This window comes from Leuciscus leuciscus (assembly GCF_965113295.1).
Source record: "Leuciscus leuciscus genome assembly, chromosome: 9".
Lineage (NCBI taxonomy): Eukaryota > Metazoa > Chordata > Actinopteri > Cypriniformes > Leuciscidae > Leuciscus > Leuciscus leuciscus.
This window is the reverse complement of record NC_138733.1, coordinates 36,908,578-36,931,759: the sequence shown is the minus strand read 5'-3', so window position 1 is coordinate 36,931,759 and position 23,182 is coordinate 36,908,578. Positions and strand designations below refer to the sequence as shown.

At 38.5% G+C, this 23,182-nt stretch overlaps 1 protein-coding gene across 3 annotated transcripts; it reads right to left on the bottom strand.

Moving 5' to 3' along the window:
• Positions 1-1,989: 1,989 nt before the first annotated feature.
• On the bottom strand, positions 1,990-22,951 carry LOC309506042 (period circadian protein homolog 2-like). 3 transcript variants are annotated; one of them, XM_082179579.1, is made up of 23 exons: positions 22,794-22,951; positions 21,526-21,916; positions 21,126-21,218; positions 20,782-20,936; positions 20,565-20,686; positions 19,252-19,453; positions 16,949-17,000; positions 15,011-15,153; positions 14,799-14,877; positions 14,123-14,229; positions 13,259-13,412; positions 13,055-13,163; positions 12,154-12,327; positions 11,735-11,831; positions 10,975-11,107; positions 10,708-10,832; positions 10,403-10,603; positions 9,032-9,271; positions 7,524-8,431; positions 7,143-7,305; positions 4,889-5,066; positions 4,348-4,498; positions 1,990-2,249 (listed from the first exon to the last, which is right to left on the bottom strand). In XM_082179579.1, exons 2-23 carry the CDS (start codon positions 21,864-21,866, stop codon positions 2,103-2,105), a joined length of 4,074 nt encoding a protein of 1,357 aa, XP_082035705.1. In that variant the 5' UTR covers positions 21,867-21,916; positions 22,794-22,951; the 3' UTR covers positions 1,990-2,102. The 3 variants fall into 3 exon arrangements, with proteins under 3 accessions (XP_082035705.1, XP_082035704.1, XP_082035706.1); XM_082179578.1 differs by having other exon boundaries at positions 10,975-11,110; positions 22,794-22,950; XM_082179580.1 differs by having other exon boundaries at positions 10,403-10,588; positions 10,975-11,110; positions 22,794-22,950.
• Between the last annotated feature and the right edge of the window lie 231 nt (positions 22,952-23,182).

The window sequence follows — 23,182 nt, the reverse complement described above, 5'->3', positions numbered from 1 at the left end:
CGCGTGCATTCATTGACTCGTTTCTGAGTCGATCCTATTTGATTCATTTGGATTTTGAGACTTTCATTTCGCCGGTTTCGCCTTGCACGATCCACACACAGATGTCTGAGAAAACCTGCTACCACTAGATGGCAGTATTCTGCTAAAACAGACAACGGCAGCGTAATCAAGCGTTCTTCCCCTTTTAAGACGCTCAATGTGAGTGACATTGAAGCACCAAATTTAGTACATAATATAGGCCTATACCTTATTAATAAAGCATACTAAAGTATTAGTATGAGGCAAACAGATTACATCAGATTATGAACAACACCCATAGAAAACCATTATAAAACGCTTAACGTGCAATAGCGCGTTGCATGTTCAATTAAATATCATCGTATTACTGCATTGACGTTAAGCTTTTTATTTATAAAAAGGAGGAAATGGCTCTATGGGAGGAAAACTATGTAGCCTACAGACAAGAACCTATAGAAACGTTTCACGTTTATGGCATTTTCCTTACTGTTAAAAAAACGTGAAATTTCGCAGTTGTGTTCATATTATAGGCTTATTTTTTATCTGACTACACATTGTATACATAGTATACAAGCTTTGGAATTTGAAAATGTCTGTTTTTAAATGTTAAGTCATTTTTGCTTAGTATGGTCGAATTGGATCATCGAAAGTCAGCAGCAAAGACATTGGTTAATAAAGTGAGATTAAAAGTATATTTCTATTAGGCCTATATTTTCTATTATTTAACATTTAATTATTGCAGGTTTGCATAATCTTCTGAGTTTACATTTCACTGTTTTTATTAATTTCGAGTGAGATGAGTAAATGCATGTTCACATTAGTCTAGATAGAACTACAAGTTCTTTAGTCTAGATGTTCACACAACGTACACACAACGCCTCTGTCCGACAGCTCTCTAGTCCTCGTGTTGAGAGAAATTGGTCAATAAATGGCCAGACAATTAAAACTGCTGACAGAGAACAAGTATCTTTTTATTAAAAGGTAGGAATAATGAGACATGTTTATTTCACTACATTAAGGAAATGAGAAAAACAGAGAAAAACATGCCACAAACCAAATGTCATGATCATAAAAACTATCAAAAAAATTTGAATAAACTAATGTTTACTGACAGGAACCGTTTAAGAAGTCGCCACAACCCTATGGCTCTTTTTCAGCTTCAATACTTCACTCATCAGAAAACTGAGATGTAGAGAGTCAGTGGCAGTATTCATACCTCAGCACTACTGGCCATGAAGTGCACTCCACAGTACACCAAACTTCAGACAACAGAAGCAGAGTCTTTCAGGTACAGGAACAGAGTCTTTCAGGTACAGGAACGCTCAGGCAGTTTACAGGATGTCTGTCACTGTTGGACAACGGCAGTGTGAACAGAACATCTGTATAGCCAAACGACAAAAGAAGCGATGAAAGGTAGACATTTCGATTTCTTGGTCAATTTCTTTAAGACCTACAAAACATGTCTACAAAAATATTAGTTCACATGATTGCACATCCCTGAACACCCACAACAAATACTTCCTGTGGATGTACTGACAAAAAGACAGGCAAGTAAGTGGAACAAACTGGTCATGTGATGTTGGCAGCAGCTTATTTGGCTGGAATGATCCCCAAACGTTTCAGTTCCTGGTTTTGATTGCATTAGTATTGGCTTGTGGTCATAATAGGTCTGTTTCTCTTTTTCATTTATAAACACTGTAGAATAGATGCTCTAGTCTACACCTCATTCATATATATATATATATATATATATATGTGTATGTTCTGATATGTGCACAGAGCACCATTCCATGAAGGAAAACATTGCTGTAGCTACATAAACAGTACAGAGAACTAGAGAAAGCTATAAAGCGACAGAACCACAGAGCGTGCTCAGAGTCAGGTCCATGTGACAGCACATTTGAACAGCATCTTTGGGTAAATCAGTCAGCTATCTGGCATTCTTTTGTATTTACACGGACACATAAATAAACACATTCATTGAACGTCAAACCCAGACTGTTTTACTCAATGTGTCCAGGTGTGAACCTGGAAGGTCCTGTTGTCCTCTGCTGGCTGTGATTAGTACAATGTCAAGATCCAGATCATGATCCACTAGGTTGCTCCTTCTCTTCCTGTGAATGAGATCCGCCTCCATCTTTTACCACCTCTCCTCCCAAAATCCCCAACTCCATATCAGGCAGGTCTTCTTCTGGCTGAGAGGAGACCTCATTCTCGCAGAACATACAATCCTACACAAACACATGCAAGAGTTGTTTAATTGTGCTTTTACCACTCCTCCCAACTGACAGACTCAGTGTGCATATATTGGGTGAGATTTAGTTTGTCAATTCTGACTAATTAAGATTTCTAAACAATATTTATTATTAAGACACTCTACACGGAGGTCATTATGGAAGCTGGTTTCCGTCATGGAATAAAACAATCTAAAAGATAATTGTGACTTTTTATCTCACAATTCTGACTTTTTTTCTCGCAATTGCAAATTTATATCTCGAGATGTAAAAAAGTCAGAATTGTGAGAAAAAAAGTCACAATTACCTTTTTTCTTTTTTCTTCAGTGCCAGAAACAAGCTTCCAAAACGAATCATCTTAAAATGCAGCAGTATGGGCAGCTTGAAACAGTCACTTAGGGTCGTGTGCTATGACAATATGTTTTCATGATCTGCCTTTATAAAGAGATTTTAAGTATTGACGTACAAAGCATTTTTTATTATTATTACCAACTCCACTGCTGTTACACTCATGTGACTCATTTTGATTTTACTCGCACGTTGGTATGACATAAAGGGTAATTCCGTGTCAAATCAACAAAATTTCAGAAACTTGTTAATAGTTTTTCTGTAGAAAGACAAACATAATTAGTGATGAAAGCAAAAATATTAAATGTCACGTGTAAATTGACTGAGTAATCCACTATTTTGTAGAGAGGGGTCAAAATGACTATTTTCACCTGAGATTTGGAGTTAAATGAGAGGGGTGTAAAAATTACTCTAGAAAGATGGCAGCATCATTATTTTATTTACACACAGAGATTCTGCTTCTTAACAAACTTTCCTTTTGGTATCTTCATTTTAAGGGCCAAATATGGTTAAGTCCCAGAGATATGGAGATATCTCTGGGATATGGAGAGAAAACAAATATTTATGGCACTCAGACAGGTACGTTCTATGCAATTGAGCTGAAAATTAGATACATTTCCAGTTTCAACATTATTTGTTCTTCAGATATTCCTCTTCAAAAGAAAAAAGTATCAGCTGTATGCAAAGTGACCCACATTTGGTTTTTGACCACTGAAAATGTGAACAATTTACCAATTTACTCATGGAGCCACATTGACATGTCCATATCTCTGGGATTAAACCATCATGGGCCTTTAAAATGAAGATCCCAAAAGGAAAGTTTGTTAAGAACCAGAATCTTAAAGGATATTAAGATATATTTAATACTTCTAGAGTTACAGGCATGCAAATGTGTGGCAAAAAAACACAAGAAGTGCTTTTTTGCCCTTTTTGAACTGTCACTGTTGGTATATAATGATACAAAGATTATTAAGTAAACAGATTATACTAACAGACCTACTGTACCAACCTTTGTGTAAAAATAAAATAATGATGCTGCCATCTTTCTAAAGTCATTTTTACACCCCTCTAATTTAGCTCCAAATAGTCAAAATAGTGGATTACTCAGTAAATATACATGTGTAACATTTCATATTTTGGCTTTTATCACTATTTATGTTTGTATTTCTTCAGAAAAAATATGAACAAAATGGGACCCCTGGTTGAGTTGACACGGAATGACCCTTTAGTATTTTGAGTGCACACACCAAAAGCATGTGCACATAAAGCCGACTGTCACACAGCCTAAGTTCTCTTTTGCGTCTTATATGAAGTTTGTGTGTTTTTAACAGTTTAAGCACAATAAACACAGTGGGTTATGTTTTAAAGGGTAGTAAACCCTTTATCAATATCTTACTTGAATGCTGCTGTTAAAAATACCATCTTTATATCTTTACTGTATTTTATCTGTTCTTATGTTTTAATAACAAAGATAAAATAATACAAATTAAGTGAAATAAGATTTTTGTCATATCGTTCGCCCATACTTTGGCCTAATGGTCTGTCATTCTTTTTCTTTTATGTTTTGTTCCCTTGTTGGGCTAAATTTTAAACAGGGAAATTAGTTTGGCTGTTATTAGTTTCAGCTCAGTAAGCTGCAAAATAGTCTTAAAACCAACATGAAAATGAATAATACAATAATAATAACAATATTATTGTAATAACAATATATAAGATAGTGGATTGTGATTCTGCATGAACAAAATACCATGATGTTGATGGCATTGGGTAAGCCTCCTCTCCTCATCCAGGGGTGCTGATCAATCAGTTCTCGACGCTGTTCTGAGGAGAAACAGGGCTGGTTCTTCTGCATACGCCTCAAGCGCTCCCTATCTTCCTCCAGAACCTTGTCCATGTCCCTGTCCCATAACACCAACACTCTTACGACATTGCTTTTCTGATGAGTAAATACACTTTCAGGAATAGTTCACCCCAAAATGAAAATCCTGTCATCATTTATTGATCAGCTCAGTTACGATGAGCTCAGTTTTTTTCCTCTCCACCAAAACTTTTAAGCGTCAAAAAGTTCATAAAACATTGTAAATGTACATTGTATTAAACCACTTGATTCATATGGATTACTTTTACAACGTCTTTATGAAACTTTGGAAGTTTGACCATTTTGGTGGAATGGACTATCAATGGAGAGAGAGATAAATCTCTTAGGTTTCATTAAAAACATCTGGGTCATCAATACCTTTCAACACCAATTCCCTCTTCTCCCAATAGCAGACAGAATTGACGCTTACCTTGACGGCACTTGATAGGTCATCATGACACAGTCATCGTCATCGGCTGTAAGTCTACATTCAGGCTCTTGAAGAACATACTTGGCAAAATTCTGCTCCTGTTCCTTCATTATCTCTTTGCTCTTTTGATTGTTCTCTGAGGAGTCCACACTGCCAAAATACTTGCTTGTGTTGCTTCCTGCAACACACACACAAAAAAATTTAATAAAATTCCAGCCATTAGTTCTTTAAATACTGTAATTTATGACGTTCTCCAATCATGTTTTTCGAAAGCATTAATGTCACAATGAGTAAAATGATGCATGAAAACAACCTAGATTTTTACATTTACAGTGGAGAAAATAATTATTTGATCCCCTGCTGATTTTGTAAGTTTGCCCACTTACAAAGAAATGAAGGGTCAGTAATTTTTATGGTAATTTTTTTGTTAATGGATAGAGACAGAATATCAACCAAAAAAATCCAGAAAAAACACATCATATATAGGTTATAAATTGATTTGCAGTGAGTTAAAATAAGTATTTGATCCCCAAGCAAAACATGCCTTAGTACTTGGTGGAGAAACCCTTGTTGGCAAGCATGTTTAAGTGAAGCATGTAAGACAGTTCTTGTAGTTGGTCACCAGGTTTGCACACGTCTCAGGAGGGATTTTGGTCCACTCCTGTTTACAGATCCTCTCTAAATCCTTAAGGTTTCTTTGCTGTCGCTTGGCAACTCAAAGTTTCTGCTCCCTCCACAGATTTTCTATAGGATTAAGGTCTTAATGTGCTTCTTGAGCCATCACTTTGTTGCCTGGGCGGTATGTTTTGGGTCATTGTCATGCTGGAAGACCCATTCACAACCCATCTTCAGTGTTCTGTCTGGGGAAGGATCTTGGGATTCTCGTCCAAGATTTTACGGTACATGGCCCCGTCCATTGGCTCCTCAATACGGTGAAGTCGTCCTGTACCCTAAGCAGAGAAACGGCCCCAGAGCATGATGTTTCCACCTTCGTGCTTGACTGTAGGGATGGTGTTCTTGGGGTCATGGTCAGCATTTCTCTTCCTCCAAACACGACGAGTTGAGTTGATGCCAAAGAGCTCGATTTTGGTCTCATCTGACCACAGCACTTTCTCCCAAGCCTTCTCTGAATCATTATATGTTCATTGTTTCATTATTTTGTATTTCTTCCATTTCCGAATAATGACACCAACAGTTGTCTCCTTCTCATCAAGCCTCTTGCTGATGGTCTTGTAGCCCATTCCAGCCTTGTGCAGCCTACAGTCTTGTCCCTGACGTCCTTTGACAGCTCTTTGGTCTTGCCCATGGTGGTGGAGAGGTTGGAATGGAATATGCAGATTCTGTGGACAGGTGTCTTTTATACATATAACTAGCTGACATGAGGAGTACTTTCTTAAAGTGACAGAGCTATCTGTGTTCCACATGGGCACATAACCAATCTGTGGGAGGCAGAATTCTTGCTGGTTGGTAGGGGATCAAATACTTATTTCACTCAATCAAATGCTAATCAATTTAGAACCTTTATATAATGTGTTTTTTCTGGATTTTTGATATTCTGTCTCTATCCGTTAAAATAAACCTACCATAAAAATGATAGATATTTATGATAAAATATAAAATATATTTTGAGTTGGGTCAATTACTTGTGTCGGCAGTGTGCAAATCTAGAACCCATCTTGGTGATTACTAGATTGTTTATCCTGTGTGAATTGACAATAAGCATTACAGACATCCACAGCACATTGGTTATTTTAGGTTAAGGTCAAACCTTGACCAACCTGTCAGTAGATGTCGCCCTCTGGTGGTCAGTGAAGCCATACATTAGGTGGCTTTACCTCCTGCTAGTAGTTTAGAATTGCAACTGCAATCTAGTCACATATAGAGACTGGTGACTGACAAATGGCGTTAACTAACCAACCACCAATTATTAATGGAAAAGTGATGTGCAACTGTAATAAGGTCAATAAAACTGAAACTACCTGTTCTGAACAGCCAAGAACTTGCCGCAACTATAGGCGGCTTTGACTGTTTCTAAGCAATATACTTCATCACTGGTATAAGAAAATAGTTCTACATAAAAGTGATTTAGAAATGAAAATGTCTTGAGCGGTAACAACAAAAGATTTTAATGGTCCCGACTTACCACTTTATGTAAAATCAGCGGTCCGCTGATTAATTATTCCTTACGTAATGTATGATGACAGCCTGCATGTGCTTAGTATTTTTTAAATAGTCATAAGTTAAATGTGAAGACCTGTTCCACTGTTGGAGGTGTTGCAGTCATTGGATATGGAGCCAGTAGATGCTGACATGGCAGAACCTGTGCCGGAACGAGAGTCTTCCTGCAACAACAGCTCCAACACGCTGCTGGATGAGGAGTGGTCACCACAGCGGCCACTGTTACCTGAACAACACGCCTGGAAAAGAAGCCAGAGAAAATCAGGCAAATTTTTATATTTTCGTTTATTTCGGGCAATGGCACAGAAAAGTACAAGGTAAACAAAATATAGTTAAGTCATATAGTGCAAAAACAGAATATACAGTATTTAAATATGAATCATTATATGATTCATAAAGTTCATGATTAGCAAGGTGTGTGTGTTGTAAATAGTTCATTAGTTTGTAGCCCCTTTACCTGCTGTAAGTCATCCATTGCAGAAGAAGTGCTATTGATGGATGTGTTGATTTTGTCCTGTCCTGAACTGCCATTACCCTGGATGTGAGAGTCCTGCTTGTCCTCCAACTGAAGCAGGTCCAGCTGTAATGGAGAACTACAGCGAGACTCAAACAGTGGAGGGGAGTGAGGAGGTGGCAAAGGAGAAGGACACTCTGTAGACGCAACGACGCAGGGTTTGGGCTCAGATGTCATTCCATACTGGAAATGTGTCTGGGGTGTAAACGCTGGCTTCTGGGAAGTAAAGGAGGTGTGGGACTGAAAACACTGGTGATTATTGTAGCCTTGCGTGTTATGAAGGTTGGTATAGGCTTGTTGTGGCTGAAATGCTTGTTGGCCGGTGTAGACTTGAGACTGCAAGGGTTGCTGGTAGGCTTGCTGGGGCTGCTGGCCATTGTAGGCTTTCTGGGTTTGAAGGAGAGAACTGTAGGCTTGCTGGGTGTCAGCATAGAATGGAGAGGGAGCTGCTGTGCCCATCTGTGGCAACATAAAACTGGGCAAAACAATTGCTACAACTGGTGTGACCAATGGGGTAGGATAAGCAGCCGCAGAAGGCGTGGCCTGAGTGCTCTGGGACTCTGCTACTCCTGTAGGGGTTTGGGGCGGGGCAACAGGGGGAACTACAGGGTAAAGAGGGTACCCTGGGACCACCGTGGGGAATGGGACTGAAAGCCCAGACTGGGATGTTTCGGAAGGGGACCAAGATGTCTGGTTTAAACCCTGCAAGGGTGGGAGAGGTCTGTGCTGAGATGCAGCATTATCTGAGGAATCGGGATGTTTTTTGCGTGGTTTCTTTGACTTTTTGGTGCGCCAACTTTTCTTGGGAGTTGTAACAGGGGCACCCGGTCCTGCTTTGGATCCATGAGCACCTGAAGCCGCCGAAGAGGCAGAGAAAGAGACCAAGAAAGAGTGGAAAATTGGTGTAATGTAAACTAACCAACCACCAACCACAAAAACTATATATATATATATATATATATATATAATTTTTGGGGTTTCACTGTATTTTGATGGTCCCTTTAACACATTCTGTTAACTATAGGTAATATTGCACCTTTATGTCTACTAACTTTCATTAGATTGTTAGTTCTTAATAATCTTGTATTACTAGATTGGTAGGGTTAGAATAAGTTGACAAGTAGTTACTTATAGTCAGTTGAATGTCTACTAGTCTACTAATACTCTAAAGAGAGTTAGTTGACATGTAGTTGCAAAGTTACATTTAGTCAAAAGGGACCATCAAAATAAAGTGTTGACATTTTTTTTTCTGTGATGATGCCATTAATCTTTAGTGTCTTTAGTATTCTTTAGTGTCACATGACCTTAAGAAACCTTGCTTATTGATTATTATCAATGCTGAAAATAGTTGTGCTGCTTAATATTTTTGTGGACACGTAATCCACTCTTTTCAGGATAATTTGGAGCTGTTTGCTATCAGAAGTTCCAGATATGTTTTAATGTTTACATACCCTCGGCAGCCTGTCCTCGGTTTCTTTGTGTGCTTGCTGGGCAATCCTTCTGGAGGGCTTGACCATTCCGGAGTTCCCTGCAGCGACTGAGAAATGCTTGCTCTTCCTTCTGCGTGTGTGCCGCCAGTACGTGTTTTGTGAGTCCCAGCTTCTTATAGGCTTCCTGCTCCACTGTGGGTGGGGAAACCACACTAACAGGTGCAGAAGGTGCTGGGCTTTCTGCAGCATCTTCAATGAGCTCTGCAAATTACAGTCAAATAACACCTGATGACACTGTCCAGACAATTTCAACACAAAATCATTTGATCTTCCTCTCAACACCTGCATTGTTGTGATGGAAAGAACAATAGAGGTTCCCCATATTGTCGTCACTTGCAGATTTCTAACATTTTGTTCATGACGATGCCTGCAGAGGGTCACTACACTGAGATTTGAGATTTATAATTTAAATAAATACTTGCAAGCTGAGCTTGTGGAAGAATCCTGTTGCTGCATCAATAAATCTACAATATCCCACTTAAAGAAAAAGTTCACCCAAAAATGTTCTGATTCTTTACTCACCCCAAGGCCATCGAAGATGTATATAACTTTTTTTCTTCAGCCGAAGAGAAATTACGTTTTTTGAGGAAAACGTTCCTGGATTTTTCTCTATTGCATGCAAGTGAACGAAGCTCACCGTAGTCCATTTTTGACAGTCCAAAATCCATATTTAGGCAGCTGTAAAGTAATCCACACGACCCCAGCTTTCAAATTAGGGTCCTCTCTGGTGAAACGATCTTTTTTTAAAACATTTTTATACTATTTAGTTACAAATGTTTGCCTCGGTTCAGCTCTGTGATGCACATCTACGTTTACGTCCAAGACCTCTCGCGTAATTGTATGCATGTTGAGAACGTAATGTGTGATGTAGGCGGCAAGAATCACCCCATTGTTTACAAGGAAAATGTGCAAAGACTACATGTCAAGCTCCTTCACACTGTAAAACACATTTTGAAGTTCTTTGTCCGTGTTCAAAGAGGTAGTGTTGGGCGAAAAACTCCATCTCTTCTTTTTCTCCAACTTTAAAATCGTCTGACATAGTTGATTTGGACTGTTTTACCCCTTATTTGTCAGCTGGGGTCATGTGGATTACTTGGAAGCTGCCTTAATATGGATTTTGGACCATCAAAAATGGACTAAAATGAGCCCTGTTCACTTGTGGAGAAATATCTTGAAATGGTTTCCTCAAAAACCTTAGGGAAGAAAGTCACATACATTTTGAGGTTGAGTAAAAGGAAATTTTCATTTTTAGGTGAACTATTCCCTTAAATAAAATAAATAAATGATGTAAATATGTATTATAGTGTGATCATGTGTGTGATGTGTTGGTACCTGACTCTGGCTGTGTTTTCTTGTCCCCCACATGTACGATTGTGCTGCTGTAGGAACACTGAGACACCACACTGTCTGCTTTGCTGGGCAGGTCCAAAGGAGATAAATGCCCTTCCACAACACGACCTGGGGCAGGACATGAGCGAGGCTTTTCATTGGTCTTTATAGACATAGATGATGCCACCTCTATACATAGAGAATCTAAAACCAAATAAAATGTTTTTTTTAATAAGATTCGAAAGAAGTATCTTTGTTTGATATTTATAAAAACAGTTTAAAAACAATGACAACATATGAGACTATACCATCAGTTTGCTGAAGAGTGGCATCAGAGGCTTTCTTGTCCTCGTCTGAGTTTGAGGAGGTGGTGTTCGAGGAGAACTGGTACTTTCGTTTTACAGAGTTTGGGATGTTACAGGTCTCCAAATATCTGTAAGATACACAATTCACTATTGCCTCCATATTAAAAAAAATGCCTTCTCTTTCAGACGATATAAATCAATGAGCGTGTACTCGTTAAGCTGTATAAATCACATGTCCCCACACACACACACACACACACACACACACACCTGATGACACTGTCCAGACAGCTGATTTGCTGGTACGAGTACATTGTGTGGTCCTTGAGTTCCTCCATTGTGGCAGGTCCATCTCTGACCAGCAGTGCAGAGTCTTTCTGCTTTACAACAGGAGACCTAAGCCCTGCTAAAGAGACACAGTACATACTCAAACACACAATCACATGAACATTTAGACCTTGTAATACTGTAAAATAAGTGTAACTCTAGGGCAGGGGACCTCAAGTTCAGAGGCCAAGAGGGCAACATTTAATCCACATAAAATACAAAGGGCCACAAATTACATTGCAAGTTTAAAAAAGCAATTTATTACCTAGCTAAGTCTTGCTAGTCCTTTAATGGTGGTCCTATTTAAAGTGTCACCGAACAAATTCTCTATATAAAAAATATATACTCAGAGTATAAAAGAAAAATCTCAAAATGAAAAGGAAAAATATTCTTGAGCAAATAAACTTTAAGAAGTCCAATTCATAGAAAGAAGTCCAAAGCAAGTCAGGATTTTTTAAGCACAGTGGTTAATGTAAATCCCTTTTGAAGTAAACAATTCAGTTCACAAGGGTTCAAAAAGGTTAGGAACCCCTGCTGTACTGTGCACGCACACGCACGCACACACGCACACACGCACACGCACACGCACACGCACACGCACACGCACACACACACACACACACACACACACACACACACACACACACACACACACACACACACACACACACACACACACACACACACACACACACATACTCACTGTCCAAGGTCTTTTTCTGTTCTGATTTGGAAGAGGAGCCTTGCTGCTCCTGAGCCTTCAACATATGAACCCCTTTACAAATCTCCTGAAATGACCTCTGAAAAACATTTTTAGATGATGTGGTGAGGAGTGAACACTTGTACTGAACAAAAAATACATTAAAAGTCAGTGCAAAAGAAAAGAGTATTCAGGGAAGAAAAAATTATCACTATTACATTTCAATAATTTTGTCTTTTTTTAAGAGGGTTTTAGCACTCCATTTCAAGTTCCTAATAACACCCCTTAATTATGATAAAACCACTGTAACAAGTGAAAAATGACCATAAAACAGTTTCTTCTTACAGAAATATCAGCTATTTTGGAAATTCTTCATTAAATGAGTGGGAGTTCTGGATGAGTATGTTGTGAAAGAGAATTACCGGTTTGCTTTTGGTCCGCTCTTCCTTTCTGCTCTTTTCATTGCTCCCATTCCCAACGTTTGCTGCATTTCCATTTCCATTGCTGTCACTAGAGGACGCTATGCTCAGCAGGTGCTCATGGGAACCGTTGCTGCCATGACTGCCATAACCACTGGACCCCATACTGTGGACCGGCTATGAGACAGATTTACACAGTGTATTTCATTTTAGACTTTAAAATGTAACTAGCAACTAATTCTGTCTACAATCAAAGTGCATGTGTACCAGTCCACCAATAGAAAGAGACAAAAACCTGATCTACATGCAAGATCTGTCTCGGTTCTCAAAAAACAATATCAAGGCAAGACTGAAGTTTGCTATTCAGCACCGACATTAGAAACCAGATCAGGACAGATAAGTCAAAGTGGATTTGCTTGGCCACACTTGTCATGTTTGGAAGTGTGAAGCATGTGGTGGAAGTGTTGTGTTTTCTGCTTCTGCAAACTCGTTATTGTAACGTCAACTATGAGTTCCACATTATACCAAAAAGTGTTTTTGGAGAATGTGAGGCCAAACCTGACTTGCTGTAGCCCATCAAATGTGAACTGCCAAAAATGACAGAAATCAAATTGCCAAGGAAGAGAAAAGTATCGAAGAGAGGGCTTAGTTAGTCCAAAATAACATTAGTGTCTTTTTTTCCATCATACAATAATTTTACAACCTCCATACAAATGCTTATGCATGGCATCCTCGCCATGCAGTGTGCTACTAGTGCATGAAAGAGAGAGAGTGCATGTAATGTGTTTATGAGTGTGTGTGTGTGTGTGTGTGTGTGTGTGTGTGTGTGTGTGTGTGTGTGTGTGTGTGTGTGTGTGTGTGTGTGTGTGTGTGTGTGTGTGTGTGTGTGAATGAAAGTTTTCACCTGAAGAAGCAGTCTGTGAATCTGTTCAGTGATTTCCTGTATATCTGAATCAATGGTTTTGTCCTCGGTTAAAGTAGGAGCTGAAAACACATCCTCATTCATTGGACCCCTGCACACAAAGTATATATCAAAAAGGATGTTATAGCTACCTTTATCTAGAGTAAAATACCTTTCTTGTATACATAAGCACTGGTGAAAACTCACATGCGAACTTTGTGCCGTCCGATAACAAAGGACACCTTGCGGCTCCACGGGTTCACAAAGCTACACCAGCTCGTGTCTAGAGTAACATATTCTCCATTTCTCACACAGAATCGGATAGAAGAGTGATCAAATGGTTGCCCAACATACTGCAGAACTGCAGGAGAGAGAGAGAGAGAGAGAGAGAGAGAGAGAGAGAGAGAGAGAGAGAGAGAGAGAGAGAGAGAGAGAGAGAGAGAGAGAGACAATTAGGAAAGCAAGGACAATACTGTGTGTATGAACCATTCAATTTAATTTGTTAATGTCAATATAGTGACACCTGCTGTCTAAAGAATGTTATGCATATGAATATTTGTTTAAATATCGCCTCCCTAGTAAATGACATAATTGGAGTTGTGGAACTGTGGAAGAAGCCAGCAGATGTAAGGCTTTCAATCGTTGTTCACAATAAGTTTGTTTTTGTTGGATAACTGTCATTGTACTGATTTTTTTTTTTTTTTTACTGATTCTTTTTTTTGTGAATAAACAAAACCATCGAACCATACCATCTCATCATTGGAGCACTATTGAATTCACTGTAACTGCGTATAAATGAAGTGAAATGGAAATCACAAATTAGTCACTACATGATTATGAATATGATTGGCTGTGGGGAGCATAATTCCAGTTATAGTTAGGTAGTACATAATGATACTCAACGTAACTTTACCTCTAAAAGCAAATAAAATGAATTTGTAGAGCAAAGCATGACAAAAATGGTATGATGAATGCAGCTCAAAGGAGAATTCGCCAGTCAGGTGGAAGACCAGGAGGAGAACATTTGAACAAAATAAACATCTTAATTGTGTTTTGTCTTTGTATCCTTACATTTCCGGTGCACTGCCAGCATTCTAGGTCTGTCACTGGGATGCAGGTGTAACAGAAGAGGTGTCCCAATCAGGTCCTGAGGCAGATATCCTAACAGAGGCACCGCCCTGCAATGCAAGCAGATATTAGGTATGCTTTGTGCTTTTCTTCTACCCTGATTTACAATCCTTATCCTTAACATTTATGGCAGGAAACCAACATAGCAAGGAAAATAAAAATTAAATCCATTCCTTATAAGATTTTTTTAAACATACACATCAGTGCTTTATCCACATTAAATAACATAAGCTACATCAGTCTTTGATGAAATTTGATATTTGGAGAAAACAGTTATCTGAAATAGTACCCAAATAGCTATACTGTTCCACTGTCTCAACCTCCTTTCCCCAACAGAGGTTTAGCTGGAACTGAGGCAATTGCCTCCTATTAAATCTCTTTAGTTTTGAGATTTAAAAATGCACCATTATGCCATTTGGCAAAGTTGCCAACCACAAGGCCATGAAGTGTGTCCAAAACTTGTTTTAACCAGAGGAAAAATGTAAATATATAATGACAAATCGCTGCCGTATTGTTGCAATTGAATCTATCTTACACATGATACAGTATTTGCAGGTGATAAAACGAAGAGACAACAAACTAACCACAGCCTAGTATCATAGTTAATATAGACTCAAACCTTTCATCGACATCCTGAAACACACAGCTAGGTGTGTGTGTCGTGGTGAAGATTCTCTTATCAGGTGGAATTCTTGGTGCTGCATATTAGAAAAACACATCAAAAGACAACTTATATTATTATCATTATATTGGATTTGATCTTCGTTAATTCACCAAACAGAGCTTGAAACGTAACCACATGAGGGCAAGGGCAACATTGAGTGCGATTACCTTCGTATCCAGAGTGAACTCTCTCAGCCAGTATGAGGCAGCAGAAATGTTCCTCAGAGAACTCAGAGTCTTGAACCTTCATCAAATATGGAGTCATCCTGAAGGGATAGTACTGCAGATCTCCTTCCTTCTCTTTACCACCACTACACACAAAAAAACAGGTGCACTCAGGCCATGCCGCAATTACATGCTTTCAACTTGTAAAAAGCATTCACGTCCTCATAGAGCTTGTAACTTGTACCACCTGACCCCTGCAGATTCAGAATGGAGGCATTGATAGAGGTGCCATAGAAACACATAATTACCGGTCCGAGGATGTAAACAACTCAGGATTCAATGTCATATGTTGTCTTCTCGAAACTACGGTAATTATGTCATGAATGCAGCAAAACACAAACACATTTTAAAGATAATTTTAAACCAAGTCTTGCGTCACTAGACTTTTGACAAACAGCATAATAACACTGCTCTACTTCACATCTTAATACACAGGGCCAGATTTTACTAACAACTTGCGCCAACACAAACCCTCTTTTTGCTTTTAAAAAAACAACAACTACTTTTAGGATTTACTATAAGAAACACAGTGAAACATTAGCGCTGAGAAGGCGTGGACGGTTGTTTTTGCCAGCTGACCTTATGCATATGCATTTTTAGGAGTTTCCCTTTCAGATGCACATTTTTGGGAGGAGAGTAATTAAACGTGATTTACTAGGTTTGCGACTTTGCGGTAGTCAGTTTACTGGTATTTGTGCCACGGTTTAATGCCAAAAAAATACACTTTAAAAGCTGTGATAGTTGCTGTAGGAGGAGACTCGGCAGAGAACAGAGAGCATGTGTAGAAGGGAGAGAGCTTTCTCCACTCGTGTTCATTTATTTGGAACACCAGGGGAAGACATTATCCGAACATGTCGTTTGCTATTGCTATTGCTATTGCTAATGCCCGCACCTGATTATCATCGGCTCTGCTTGTTTGCAAATCTGCGTTAATTTGTGCTGATTTTGGTAAATTGTGGGTGGTTCTCAAATGGAAAGCTCTATCCTAGTGAGGCAAGTGTCCTTCCTAATCCAGTCCTTCTGAGGCTTGTATGCTAGACTCCTCCTCAGCATTAAAGTGCGCATGGCTACATACACATGTTCCCACTCCCATTCGAAAAATACTTTGTATTAAAAGAAAAATTATATTAACTGGCTTTCTATTAAAGCAGTACATTGAATGACAATCGTTCGTGGTCGTACATTATTTGCAGTAATATAGGGGCATATAATATGTTGGGGCAGTCATGCCCTAATGGTTAGAGAGTCAGACCGAAGATGCGGGTTTGATTCTCAATACCGGCAGGAAATGACTGAGGTGCCCTTGAGCAAGGCAGCTGCTGTGTTCTTTCATTTTGCACATTGTCAGTAGAACTTGACACTCCCATCTGCGCTTCTTTGGGATTTTGGTCTTACGCTAATTTGCCTTTTAGTAAATCTGGCCCTTAGATAGGAAACAACCATTTGATTGACAGGTAAAGTGCAGGTTTAGAGGCTCAGGGATATCTAGTTTACTTGCTACTAAGTGCCTCTTAAATATTTTTTAAAGAAGTGAAGGGCCAAATTTTACAAACATCATGATGTTCCGTGATATCTTCTTTTAAAGCTCTTAATGTAGCAGTACCTTGAAAATAGAACTTTGTTTCCTGGTGCACTAATAAAAACCTGCACAACCCAACTCTTAAGTAACATACTAGCCAGCCAATAATATCTAAATATTATTGTCCGGCTCTTACCAGCCACAGTGTAGTGTGCAATATGCATCAGATAGCCAGAGAATGTCAGAATATATTTCAAACCTATCACACTATATATGTATGTAATACATCTGTAAAATAATGACAGTGTTAAACATTACTTTTGCACTAATATTTATAAACACTTATCATAAATTTCTCTGACCTGATGCGACAGAAAAAGAATTTCTCCTGCGTGAACTCAGTGGATGACGACTCTGGAAAACAGTGTGAAAGAGATGAATGTGATCAGAATGAATGTGAAAGAAATGGAGAGAGATAAAGAGAGTAAATAAATGAGGAAATCTCCCTCACAGACACAACCATATACTAAAGCCAGGTTTTGTAAGCATGGAGTACAACATGTAAACAGTTTTGTTATTTGATAAATAACTATTCTATTTTTTACTACTTCTATTTATAAAAACTTATTTGACCTCAAACCAAATGTTGTAAAGGTGTGATTCTTCCAAACCAGAGCTGGTTGGTTTGGCTCAAGATTGAGCCGAATTGGGGGGAAAAATGAATGGGGAAAACATCCAGAACCAGGCTCAATTTAAAAGTGGATGGCCACGGTTGTCTACTGGGCAGGCAAAGAGGAACCTTGATCTTGTGTTTAGAGAGAACTATTTGAAGAACAAAACAAGATAGCTTCTTTTTTTTTTTTACATACTTGACCTCAAATAAGTGTTGCACCAATCCAATAATAAGAATTTTAGATTAGTTGGATTCAATACTTTCACTGGAATTACTGTTAATTTTGCTGCCATGTTATCCCATATATACTGTATATACTGCCCGGACAAAAAGTTTGGATTTAAATAGGATTTATATCAACCCCCACTGCAAAATTTAGACTTTAAGCTGTTTTCAATGAACAAATCAAACAAAAGTAATTCAAATAGCTCAACACAACAAATGTTTCAAGTGGTTTCCCCAAATTAAACTGAAAATGCAACTTTTAATGACTTCTGCAGTCTCAAAATTATTTAACCCCTTCATGGCAAACATCTTTAGTACTAAGTAGAACAGCCTTTTGCTGATATGTCCTGCTGCGAACGAGATGTATAACCAGACACCAGCTTCTGGCAGCGTTTCTGAAGAGTCTTAGCTCAATTCTCATGAGCAATGGCCTCCAGTTCAGTAATATTCTTGGGTTTGCGTGTTGCTTTTGACAGATGCCATATCTTCTAATCGTGATAACTGATCTATGGCTAATATGGTTCTTCAAACGAATTTGTGGATTTGATTAAAATATCTGGATTAAATTGTTACATTATGATATTATTTGCAAATTTATTTTTAAATCATTATTATTGTCCCTGGTTAAATAGGGTACTCTTGTATGAAAAAAGCAGTGGCTGGGACAGACTTTAAGTATCACCTCCACTTAAAAAGATGCAATCTAATCCTGTTTACATGAAATAAGCTGCTTCTGAGCAGGTTTGAGCTTACGGACCTGCTGCTATGACAGCAACTCCAGGATGAGCTTTGAAAAACCTAACAATCCTTTATCATGTAAACAATCGTCAACAATGAAATCCAGCTTATTGAGTAATCCATGTAGGAAGAACGGACCCCAGGCCAGTAGAAAAAAATCCTTAGCGTTGAGCCCTGCTATATTAGGCACAGCTAAATGTGCCATTTATTATAATCAGTTTATGTAAAGACGGTTTTAAGTTCACTTAAATAATTTTTTTTAATATTATTTAAAGCCAATTAAATATTAAAAATGATGGCTTTCAATGTATACAGTAATGCTGAATGGCTATAAGTACTCATTTCATCCCCAGAAACTGAGATTTTTTTTTGAGATATCAGTAGCAGTAGTTACATAGGCGTAATTTGTAGGTGGGACATTTCCCACCACTTTTTGCCATTGTCGACATTGTCCCCACCACTTTTTGAAACGTCACACCACAGATATAGATCCTAATACAAAAGAAACATCTTCAGTTGACTAGCAAAGTATTCATTTCATTTGCCTGTGTTACATAGAGTGTATATCTGTCCGAGTGTTCGTTGCTGCTGTTATCAGTCTTCACACGGACTAACGCTTCAATCTAACGCTATTGCTATTGCAGAGACACAATTTTTTTCGGTAAAATCATAAAACAAAATGCACACAAAGGTGTCCCTGCTCTTGATTTACAATCCCTGATGAACTTCTATGGCTTTAATGACAAAAAAATAAATGAAGTATATAAGGGTAGATTAGAACTCAAAACCTCTGGCATGCATAACAAATACTCTATTAAGACACACAAACATTAAATGTGAATCTATGCATTTATTCACTGACACTGATTTGGAGATTCAATGTGAAATTTTGTATTACAATATAAAAATATATGAATTTTTTTTATGTTAGGTGCAATCAATTGCTATTAATTACAGAATAATTCGTTTTTTTTAACCGACTGACAGCACTACAGTAGTTTAAATCAGTTAATTGATTGGTAGACTGACCTGTTCCGGTGCACATGCTCCAAGATGGAAGCCTGTATGGTGTTGTAAAACTGTAGAACACACTGACGTCACGAGGAGCCAGAAACTCCACAAACTTTCTGTCGTTGAACTCATCCTTTCTGCAGTTCAAGATTCCTGCAGCCTGTTCCGAAATGTACACAATCTTCCCCGTGATCAGGGACACCGCAACTGCAAAAATATCCTTCACGCACAAAAACACCAAAACAGTTTCAGACACTGCGTTTATGTGCTTCTGTCACATAATGAGTCAAGTCACATTTATTTATATAGCGCTTTTTAAAATACAGCTTGTTTCAAAGCAGCTTTACAGAGATAACAGGAAAATAATGCAACAAAGTTTGTTTCCAGAAGAAAATAGCGTCACAGTCTAGCTTAAGTAAGTTCAGTGATGTTTCATTTTTGTTGTAAAAAGTTATTAATTTAGTTAATTTATGTACATAGCTGCTCTGGAGAAAACCATGATGTCATCGTCCTCCACATTTTTTATCAAAATTATTGTATAGAAATAATACAATACTTCCCACAAGTCTTATTTTAGAGTAATAACACTGTTGTATGTTATGAGCCGCGTTTCCATTACCCTTCAAATTGCGCAAATTGAAATTGCGAATCGAAAATACACCCAATGGAAACATGTAAATTTGCAAAAAACTCCCAAATATTGCAAAAAAGTTTTTACGCTCGCATGAGGTGGTTTTTCAAGCAATTCGAAAAGAGAAATATTTAGCAAAAATGCAATTGCATTTAAAGGTTACCGGCGTATGTAAAAGTCGATCATTCTTTAAAGATGACGCGGTATGTTTGGACAGAAGACGAGAAAGAGTTCTTTATTAAACTCATAAAAGACGGGAAATGACGGGAAATACTGGATTCTAAACAACAAAGAAATATAATATAATTTAGTTATTTTTAAAGAAAAATAATGGCTGGGATATCCATAAACCTAATAACACCCGCTGCCATGATTTTTTTAATTACTTATCGCGAGAGTAATTTATGTTTTAGTCGCATAACAACAGTTAATGGAAACACCGTCATTTCGCAATAGTTTTGTATCGATACTTAGATGCGCAAATCTGTAATAAAAACGCAGCTATATATTAACCTGGGATCTGGGTTCTGCATATGCAGTCCATCATATGTAGTCTAGGACTATGTAAAGATGTTTATTGTGTTTTAACTGAATTTGACATTGGCACAATGAGCTTTCCTCAAAGATATGCTTGCAGAGAGTTTCTGAGCACATAAGTAAGAACCATTTAAAGGTGTGTGTGTTTGTGTGTGCAACTCACAGCATTTTTGAGTGTATATTCTGAGGTAATACTGTTGATTTCTTCAATGGTGTATGAGGGTACGTCCAGACCGGAGGGCTGACTGTCATTGATCATAAGCATCTGATAGTACTCTTCATTGGCTGCAAAAACAAAGAAAAACATGCCAAGCTTACACACATATGCATTCACAAACACATAAAAACTGCAGAAATGAATTTGTTTGTGGTTGTCTGACCTTTGACTTGTTTGATGCAGCGCAGGGCGTATCTGAGAGTGTGAAGTGTGCTCGCCCGGCCCTTGCTGCGCTTGTCGGGAGGGAGGTGATATTTCAGCTCTTTTAGGGACTTAAAAAGCTCCTTCTGAGTCTTAGCCTTTGCTGATTCTTCACTACTGCAGAGACAACACACATGCAAAATGACACAGTTATTAATCCCTCTGTACATACTGTGATACTTAGAGGGGTCACTGCATGTTTGTAAAACAGGAATTACTGTAAGACTCCCTCACCAGTCAAAAAGAGGAGCTGATCGACTTAAGTGGTTGTCTCGTATAGCTATTTAATGACTGTGGTGGTGTTACCTGCAGCCGCTGGTTGATGGGTTGTCTTGCTCTGAACTGACCAGGCTGAAAGCATTGTTGCTACTGGGAGGGGAAAGACTTTGAGAGTTTGAGCTATAGAAGAAAAATAAGAGGTGAAGAGAACAACAAATTTAAGTGAGACACACAAAACGACTGGAGAATTTCTGAAAAGAGGTCAGGGCATTATTATCAAGACATGCTGTGGTTGTTGCATCACAGCCGATTCATCCACACTTGTGTGAGCTGGGGGGTGGGGGGTGGTGTGGTGTGTGTGTGTGTGTGTGTGTGTGTGTGTGTGTGTGGGGGGGGGGGGGGGGTCAATGAAGAGAGGGGTGTGTTTGTTTGGGTGTCGATTTCATTTTACAGCACCTTTAAGACTTTAAGACTGAACGAATCTCACCTTTTGTTACTCCCAGATGATGCCATGGTGCCATAATCTTTTCCATTTCCACTGGAACTCCCCACAGACTCATGACCGTGGGATTCATTACTTTGCGACTCGTTACTGTGAGATTCTGTGCCACTTCCACTGGAGCCATTTCCACCTATCTCCATGTCATCATGCATCTGTGTTTGAGGTCTGGGAGAGGTGTGTGGGTCATGACTGCTGTCACTACCGGCAGAGGCTTCACCCATGCGGTGTATGTGAGACATGGAAACACACGGGGACTCCGGCTCGCCCTCCTCAGACGCGCCCCTGTACATGTAGTGCTTCGGCTCGGCCTCACCTGACATGGACATGGTCAAGCTTTACAGGTCAAAGCTCCCCTGATCCCATTATATTGTTGTAGCTGAGAAAAAGACATATGGTAAGATAAGGTAAATTAATTAATAATTATATTTATTGATTATGGAAGCCATTAATTCATCTCATATTGTTATCTTTGGCTAATAAAACTGAAATAAACTTCCATCGGCATGAGAGTCAATAACATAATGTTCACTTTTCTGTCTGAATAAACGAATTAATTCAAAATACATTAAAATGCAATTTATGGCTTGAATACCCCACTTTTATAATGAGCGTTTTAAATTTTTTAATTAACATTAGTTAATGACAGGGTGATACACACACACACACGTGACTGTATTAATTAATGAAGGGCAGTTCCAAAAACTCTTTAGTTCTTATAATATAGCCTACAGCTGGCTCTCACTGGCTTTATTCATCATTCTTCATGCGTTTGTTCAGAGTCTGTATTGCTCATAAAAGTAATAAAATATATTGTGAAAGACATGATGGGTTTTATAACATTTTATTTGTATTTTTTACCGTGGGAATGTAAAAGAAAGAAAAAAAATATTAGTTTTTTTTTTTTTTTTTGCATGTATTAATTATCTTACGATATATAGACTGCAATTTACGTGGACTAAAAACACGTTGACCTGCAATGCACTGCACGGTACACTGACACAGTTATGTAAAAGTCGTGCCACCACCGATACCGATTCGGTTTTACAGCTGTTCTTAAATGGCATACACGAAGGAATACGGAAAACGCGTATAATATTGTATATATTGTATTATAATTAGTACACCTCAAAAATATAAGAAGACTACACAAAACAAAACGATTTAAAGTACCCGCGCATGCGCAGTACCCGACCGGTTATGCAACACTTTTTGAATGTCTATGTTAACAAAAGAAGTAGTATAAAGCCACAAACCTGCAATAGCACGCTTTATCCACGTTTTATCCCAGGAATTTGTTGGTATCAATGTTTTCCCGGGTTACATTTGTCAGAGTGAGACACGCATAGTGTATTTACAATCCTTCACCGTTCCCGATTCCCTGAAGCAGGAGTGGCTCGCGCTCTGACCTGAATTCTGGCCCCTCCCCTTCTACTTCCTATTGGCTAGCGCACAAGGGTTCCCATGGAAAACACCACTGAGTGACGTCAACCCGCGCTCATTGGTGAATGGCTCCGCTAGTCTCTTTATGTAAACAGCCAAGGCGTCTCACGTGGAATCCCATGCTGACGTTATGTCGTGGAAAGTGGAGAAACCATATAAAGTTCAAAATAATGCAATCTATATTTATTTAATATTTTTACAA

Excerpts from the sequence above, each read along its gene's own strand:
- LOC309506042 (XM_082179578.1), bottom strand. The coding sequence starts at position 21,866 with ATGTCCATGTCAGGTGAGGCCGAGCCGAAGCACTACATGTACAGGGGC. Across the intron at positions 17,001-19,251 it reads GAGCATGTGCACCGGAACAG|AGTCGTCATCCACTGAGTTC; the intron begins GTCAGTCTACCA and ends ACTGTTTTCCAG. Across the intron at positions 13,413-14,122 it reads GCTGGCAGTGCACCGGAAAT|TTCTGCAGTATGTTGGGCAA; the intron begins GTAAGGATACAA and ends TCTCTCCTGCAG.